General features: G+C 53.0%; 1 protein-coding gene across 2 annotated transcripts in view; it reads left to right on the forward strand.

The window, feature by feature from the left end:
- The window catches only part of MS4A10 (membrane spanning 4-domains A10), a 16,916-nt gene extending 10,458 nt beyond the window's left edge, over window positions 1–6,458 (forward strand). The window contains exons 7-8 of one of the 2 annotated variants that reach the window (XM_077748858.1): window positions 1,232–1,350; window positions 6,327–6,458. In XM_077748858.1, the coding sequence (XP_077604984.1) occupies window positions 1,232–1,333 (102 nt within the window). In that variant the 3' untranslated portion in view covers window positions 1,334–1,350; window positions 6,327–6,458. Of the gene's footprint in view, window positions 1–1,231; window positions 1,351–4,962; window positions 5,760–6,326 lie in introns of those variants that run through there. The other variant, XR_013331280.1, reaches the window with a different exon arrangement.
- Window positions 6,459–7,652: the final 1,194 nt, after the last annotated feature.

Here is a 7,652-nt window from a genome sequence, read left to right on the forward strand (position 1 = left end):
ACAATACTTAGAATTTCAGGCTACAGGCACTTCTACTGTTGAGCACTTTAGAAAAACATAACTTGAAGCTTAAAAAAAAGCAACCAAAAAACCCATAACTTGATTTAGCTTAATCTTCTCAACAGCCCTTGGAAGTAGGTACTTACCTTCCCATTCTAAAGATAAATAAACTGAGGCCTAGAGAGGTTCCTTCACTTCCTAAAGTCAATCAGCCCATAAGGACATCCAGGATTCAGTCCGAGGTGGGTCCACCCCACAGCCAAGCCCTGGCCCACCTGGGGGTCAGCAGAACGGCAGCCTGGGCCCAGATACATTCTAGAACAGACTAGCTTCTCCCCACGCCAGTGACCCTGTCCCTGACCAGAAGTGATTTTTTCTAGGTTCATTTCTTTAAAGGAAAAAAGTTCGCACTGTAATCTGAACTTTCGAACACTAAAAGCACACGATCCCCGCCATCCTGCGAGTTGAAGGCTCCGATCTTTCCACATTTGTGCCATCCACTTATGGGGTTTTCACCGGGCACAGATAGCAGTATGTGGCCCTGAGCTTTATCGGGCCCCACGCTGGTTGTCCTAGTTACTGCCCAGTTGTCTGGCAGGAAATCTTTTCGTTAAGACGTCAGAGAGCCAGAGGGGCCTGGAGTCCCTGAGACCAACGTTGAGGCCCCTCCGCGGCTGCAGAATCCACAGTAACTGCTCCCAGATACCAGCATCTGCGAGTGCCGGGCGCTGTACTGAACGCTGCGTTGCCCATCACCGTGGCAACAAATTATCACTAATTCTACTTTCCCATGTTGAAGAGGAAGAATGAGGCCCAGCAGAGTTAAGTGACTCCCCACTGTCACACAAGCAGTGAGTGGCCAAGCCGAGCCTCCCTCAAACACCTCCATGCCCTCCTCTGCCTGAGATAATGGTACCAGGCACAGGCTTGGCAGGACCATCGTCACAAACAAGTGGTGGGGACAGGGCAGCAGTCACCGGGGACACTGTCAGCACAGCCCCTGGAATGTGTTCTGGCCAGGAGGGACCCTGGCAAATCAGCTGGCCCGGCCCCCTCCTCGAGAACAGGGAGGGGGAGAGAGGCACACACTGGCCTTCTGGAAGTCCCTCCATCTCTCGAGCTCAGTTTCCCTATCTTTGCGGGAACCTCAAGACTTCCCGTGGGTAAGGGCTTTGTGAGTGGCCACTCACTCCACGAACGTCAGCAGCAGGGACGGCGGCTTCTCTTGCAGGAAGATGACTTGTCCCTTGTTCCGGACACATCGTTGGGGTTCAGGGGGCCATCGATGAGTCCTCCACCATCCTACCAGGACGTGACTCTGGGTGCCATGTAAGACAAGCCAAAGCAGAGGTGAGGAGGTCCTGGGCTTCCCCAAACTGTCAGGATTCACCCCACCCAGTCCCTTCTCCCTGCACAGTTCCGAGGAGGCAGTTGCCAGAAGGGGACAAACGGTGCTATTGGTGGAAACACCTGCCCCGTGCTGGTGGCCGAGGTCGAGGCGGCCCCCATCCCTGGACGCACAGGAGGGACCTTCGGGCCCCACCCCTCCCCCGTAACACTTCAGCTCCTCAGCTGGACCAGAGCACGGCCAGGCACTACCCACCCAGGAACAGACCCCGGCCCCCATCCACCCTTCTACCCTCCCTGTCCGCCATCCTCCAGTCCATGGTGGGCACACGGGGAGCTCGTCCATGTGGGGCTGTGGGGTGAGTCACAGAAGGGAGCCTCAGAGCTCAGGAAGGCGTGGCCTTCAGACTCAACCTCCCGAAAGATCTCTGGGGGAGTGTGTGTCAGAATCCCTGGATTGGGGGTGGGGCAGGCGGGGCGCTGAGTCAGACAGACTCTGGGACCAGTTCTTCCCCACACACTGTTAACGCATCTCTCTGACTCCCTGGGCCTCAGTGTCCCCATCTGTACCATGAGGGGCAGGTAGGTGAAGGGATCTGGGGCCTCGCAGCTGGAAAGCTGGGAGATAGGAGTCAAGTTCTGGGTTCCAGTTGTGATATCCAAGGCTCCAGGTCCACACCGGCCTGCCCCGCTGAGCAAGACAGGTGAGGGAGAGCCGCCTTCTCCTTCCCTGAATAGTCTTCCCAGGACAGTCCGTGGCTTCTGTGATTTCAGACTGTATTCTATTCCCCTCGTGTTTCCATAAATTGATTTTTTTTTGCTCGCAATGTATTATTTGAGAGGGTTACTTTGTATCAGCAACAAACAGGAAGCCAGTATCTTTCCATAAAAAGAGGCAAAGCACAAAAGTAATGGAAACACTGTGAAAAGAAACGACACTAACTTGCCACCCCACCCCTGCGATCTCAGCTACCGCTTCTCTGCCTCTTGCTCACTCTGCTCCAGCCACCCTGGCCTCCTCGAGGCTCCACTGACACAGCGGGCACACCCTTGCCGCTGAGCCACCTCCTTGCCCTTCCTCCGCCTGGACTCTCTTCCTTGGAGAATCACGACACTCGCTCTGCCCAAGACAGATTGGGCTTCTTCTTTTTTTTTTTTTTTTAATGTTTATTTCTAGGAGACAGAGAGAGAGACAGCGTGAGCAGGGGAGGGTCAGAGTGAGAGGGAGTCACAGACTCTGAAACAGTCTCCAGGCTCCGAGCTGGCAGTCAGCACAGAGCCCGACGCGGGGCTCGAACCCACGAACCGCGAGATCATGACCTAAGCGAAAGTCGGACGCTTAACCGACTAAGCCACCCAGGCGCCCCGAGAGATTGGGCTTCTGACTCTGGGCCACGGCTCATGTCATTTGCGCCTCCCACCGATCTGTGATGTAGGTTCTGTTGCGATCCCCGTCTCACGCAGGCTCAGAGATGTTAAGCAAGCTTCCCCAAGGCACCCAGCAGGTAAGCCGCGCAGCCTGGCTTTGGCCAAGCACTCTGGCTCCACACTGATGGGCTGCCTGCTGACAGCGCCCACACGTGGCTACAGGGTGGCCTCTGCTCTCCAGGAGCTCTCCTCTCACTGGTCAGATGAGACTCGCCCGTACGACAGCCACCACACTGTCCACACAGCAAAGTCAGCCCTCAAAGTCCACAGGAACCCCGTCTTCCCAGATGGGCCATTTGCAGCTGCCGAGGATAGTAGTCCTGCAAAACCCCAGTGTGTAGAGATGCCCTTGGGATCCCCAGGCCTTGCAACTATTCCTGGGGTTCAAGGTTATTTGAATTCCGTCATCACTTCCCTTGTTGCCACGCCTGGCTGTCACCTCTGGGTTCAGTTACTGACTGGCCTGAAGCCTCTTATCTCTGTTTCTGTTCCGCTGCTTCTGTGGGTTACAGCTGGCTTTGGGGCAGAATGTCAAGTGGAAGTCCCTGGGCTTGGATGAGCATCGAGAGCCCAAAGCCATGCAGATGTCTAGGACAAATGCTTAGGACAAAGAGCCTGAAGGAATGAAACTTAAGGCTTGGCCATCTGGAGACCCTGAGCGCAAATTCCAGCTCGGGCGGTAACTTACTCTGTGACCTTGACCCAGACCCAGCCCCTCACGGGGCGTCAGTTTCCTCATCTGTAAAATGGGAGGTTGTACTAGATTGGTGGTATGCTTTGATCATCAATCAATGAAAAAGGTAGTACAGTGATTAAACTGGAGTGTCAAGTTTGCACACTTCCTCTTTCTCCATCTGTATCGTCTCGTGCATGCGCGTCCACACATATGCACACTTACATCTCCGTGTAAGCTTTTATATTGAACCATCTGAAAGTAAGTTGCAGACACCATGACCCTCCGTCCCTAAATTCTTCCCCCTGCATTTTTTCCTAAGAATGTGAGCATGCTGCATAATCACAATAGTATAATCACACTAAGAAAATTAAAAATAGTTCCAGAGTGGGGCACCTGGGTGGCTCAGTCAGTTGAGCATCCGACTTCAGCTCAGGTCATGATCTCACAGTTCATGGGTTCAAGCCCGACAATGGGCTCTCTGCTGTCAGCACAGAGCCTGCTTCAGACCCTCTGTGTCCCTCTGCCCCTCCCCCTCTCAAAAATAAATAAACTTTTTTTTTTTTTTTTTTACTGCTACCCTGTCCATATTTGAATTTCTCCCAAGGTACCAAAAATGTCCCGTATTGTACTTTAGGTTAAACCTGGACTCAGTCAAGTTCATGTATTTTATTTGTCACATCACTTTGTTATCTTTTCATCTAGAACAACCCTCTCACCTTTTCCTCACATTTTTAAAAGAACGGCTATCTGCAGAGCATCTGTTTGTTTCCTCACAGTGTCCTTCCCTTACCTCCCAGCTTCATCTTTCTTGTCACCTGGCAGTGACCTGGAGGCCTGGGTCGATGCAGGGTGAACGGTGACCACTGGGGAGAGCTCCCCAGGGGCGGCGCGGCGCCTTCTCACCGGTCATGTCTCCAACTCGGGGACCTGCTTGTCCCTCAGTGAGTAATCCCAGGCTTGGGGGTCGCTGTCATAGCTCGCCACTGCCACTGTCATTTTTTATACCTGCTTTTCCTACAGAGTTGTTGTCGTTAAGAAAACCAACAGCTCACATCACTTATCAAAGAGGAAAATGTCTAAATGGGCCTTTCTGTAACAGCTGAATGTCTAGTGTACAGAACTCTCAAATGTCGTAAACACTAAGTTGACAGTCCTATAGTGAATACAGTGATGTAAACTCATGTTCTTTCTTCTTAAAAGTTTCTTTATTATCGTAGGCCACGTGTAAAGGAAGAGTAACTGGAAATGGTCCTGAGGCTTATATGATTACCAACCCCAGAAAGGGATTCATGAGCCAAGGGGCCAGGGGACGGTGGCGTCGATGCCCCTGAGGTCATCGGCGAGTTCTAGAACTTTAGGTTTCTGCGACAATGAGCAAATAGAAAAGGTGTCACGGTCCACAGCCAGCCTCAAGATGCAGCTGCTTAGAGATGTCAGCTCAATGGCCTTGGGGTGCTCTGTCCCCTGGGTCCCCACAGGGTGTGAGGCCTTTCCATCCCCAGTGAGGACACCGCTGACTACCCCTGAGCCTGGGGGACCATGCGTGTCCTGGTCAGGGCAGAGGAGGGTGCAATGCTAGGGGGGACAGAAAGCTCACTGGACTAAGAACTTCCTGTACCACTCACTCATCGTGGAAACGAGCCTCCATTTTCTCATCTGTAGAATGGGAATGGTCGTTCCTTCCCCATGGAATGGTAGTGAGGGTCAGAGAAGACTGTGGTTGTGGTTGACTGTGGTACCAACTTTGTGTTCCCTGAAATGTGAGACCCGGTCGGGGACGGTGTGGGATCCAAGAACATGGTGATAACATCAGTGCACGTGTGGAGGGAGGAATTTCCTTTTCAATCTCCTTCAATCTCTTGGATTTCTTTAAATAGAAAGTCTCCATTTGGGACTGCTGTATCTTTAACGCCTGTCTAACACCAGCGAACGTCCCTTCACGGGGAGACAGCAGACCTCGGGCAGTGAGCATGGCCTCAGCCAGAACTTAACCACGTGGGTCCGTTTTCCCGGGGTTTACTTTTATGGCTGTCTTCTACTGACAGCAAGTGACACTGGGTTCCCAGTTATGGCCCTGATTCAGTGTGTTCTTCCAGGACACGTATTTAAGTCAAAACAAAGCAATGATGGGTCCAGGTTCCTTGAGGGAGGAGACGAAAATGCTCTAAAACTGTAGTGATTGTGGCACAACTCTGTGCATGTGCTAAACATCATTGAATTGAGGAAAAAATTATAAAAAGAAAGTCCACTTAAAGAAGCCCATTGAATAATGGTCCAAGACACAGATGGATCCATAAATATTGCGAAGGTAGAGCTTGAATGACTGAAGTCTGGGAAGCAAGGAAAGTAGACCTGCTCACCCCACCCTGTTTACAGGAAGGAAGCGGGTTTGCACTCTGTGGTTGGGTTGAGACACTCACTTGGACCCTTGAACCTGATTTGACCTCCTAGCCTTATGGAACTTTTCTTCTTCCATGGGAGATTCTTCATGGGTGATCTCACTAACCCCTCGTGTGGCAGATGGAGGAAACTGAGGCCCAAGTGACTCAGCAGGCCCTAGACTAAGATGAGGCTGGAGCCCGAGTCTGCGGCCCTTGCCCCACTGCCCGTGACATGCCCCCACCCCACCTTCCCTGGGAGTCTAGGGAATGAGGCCAGCAGCTGTCTGCATCCAGCCCCAAGTTCCTGTGACCTACAGTGTCATCCGGTCCATAGGACAGTCCCCAAAAACCTTAACCCCATCCCTACCCCAGGAACATCAAGAGAAGCCTCAAAGCCATGTCCTTCTCCCCCCCCACCCCCACCCCGTGGATCCCTGTCCTCAAGGCAGGTCATGGAAGCATCGTGCTCATTTCCTCCTTCTTTCCTTCCACAGGTGAAGATCGATGCCCACCGTGCTGTGTCTGGAGGAAGACCACCAAGAGCAACCACAACACAGTCCTGGCGTCTCTGGGGTGGAGCCAGGCACGAACGATCACACAAATAAATATGCAACTGCTGTAAGGGGGACAGGTGTTGTGAGGACTGTGATAGGGACCCAATCCGGAATACCCCCCGGGGTGAGGCAGAGAAGGATAGTCCTCTCCTCTGGAGGTTGTCTTCGTGGAGGCCTGAAGGCTGCCCAGCGCTGCCTGCCGGAGGGGGATGGGGGCGCAGGCCGAGATCTGAGGGGACCCTGCATTTCTTCCAGGCCACAGCCTTGAGCTTACCGGGCTGAGCTCTCCCCCACCCCCAGGGCTGTGACCAGACCACTTCCCTCCCTGCCTCCACATGCTTCCCCACCCTCCTGTCGCCTTGCATGCATTGAGTAGCAAACTGCCTACTATGTGCCAGGCCCCTGCGCACCCGGAGCTGGACACGGTGACCTATCAGTGCTCGGCCAGGGAATCAGAACCAGGGGGAGACACACAGAGAATTGTTGCAAAGCACTTGCAGGGGGGGGCGGGCAGGCTGGTATACCAAGGGCGAGGCAGGCTGGGATACCATGGNGGGATCTCCCAGGCCCCGCCCCGAGGCCACCATCCACCTTCTGCCATCCACCAGGAGAGCTTCCTCTTCATAAGGAAAGCTCCACTTCTATTCTCTAAGCCTTCCACTGATTGACTCAGGCCCACCCAGGTTATCGAGGTTAAAGCCCATTCATTATGGGTTCAGTCACATCTACAAACTGCCTTCATTGCAACACCTAGATTGGTGTTTGATATGTGGGAACTAGAAAGAGAGGCAAAAAGGCCCCTCTGCGGGGTGGCTGTCGCGAATGGAGGTAAACACAGGATCACACAGGGGACTCAGGACCCGCAGGTCGGGTGTCAGGGGAACGTGGGGGCGGGGCGCTCAGGGAGGTGCTGCAGGAAGGTGAAATACTTGAGCTGAGCCTCCAAGGCAGGAACAGCGACCTGTATGGGGAACAGCGTAGGCAAAGGCATGGGATGAAGGAAGCAGGAAACAGTTATAAAATTACAAATGGAGGGTGTTCCCTGGTGGCTCAGTCAGTTAAGCGTCCGACTCTTGGTTTCCACTCAGGTTATGATCTCTCAGTTTCATGAGTTCAAGCCCCGAGTCAAGCTCTGCTCTGCGCTGGCAACATGGAGCCTGCCTGGGGTTCTCTCTCTTTTTCCTTCTCTCTCTGTTCTCCCCCCACTCATGCTGTCTCTCTCAAATAAATAAATAAACTAAAAAAAAAAAAAGAAAGAAAGAAATT

The sequence above is a fragment of the Crocuta crocuta genome, unplaced genomic scaffold (genome assembly GCF_008692635.1).
Source record: "Crocuta crocuta isolate KB4526 unplaced genomic scaffold, BGI_CrCroc_1.0 scaffold323, whole genome shotgun sequence".
NCBI classification, from domain to species: Eukaryota; Metazoa; Chordata; class Mammalia; order Carnivora; family Hyaenidae; genus Crocuta; species Crocuta crocuta.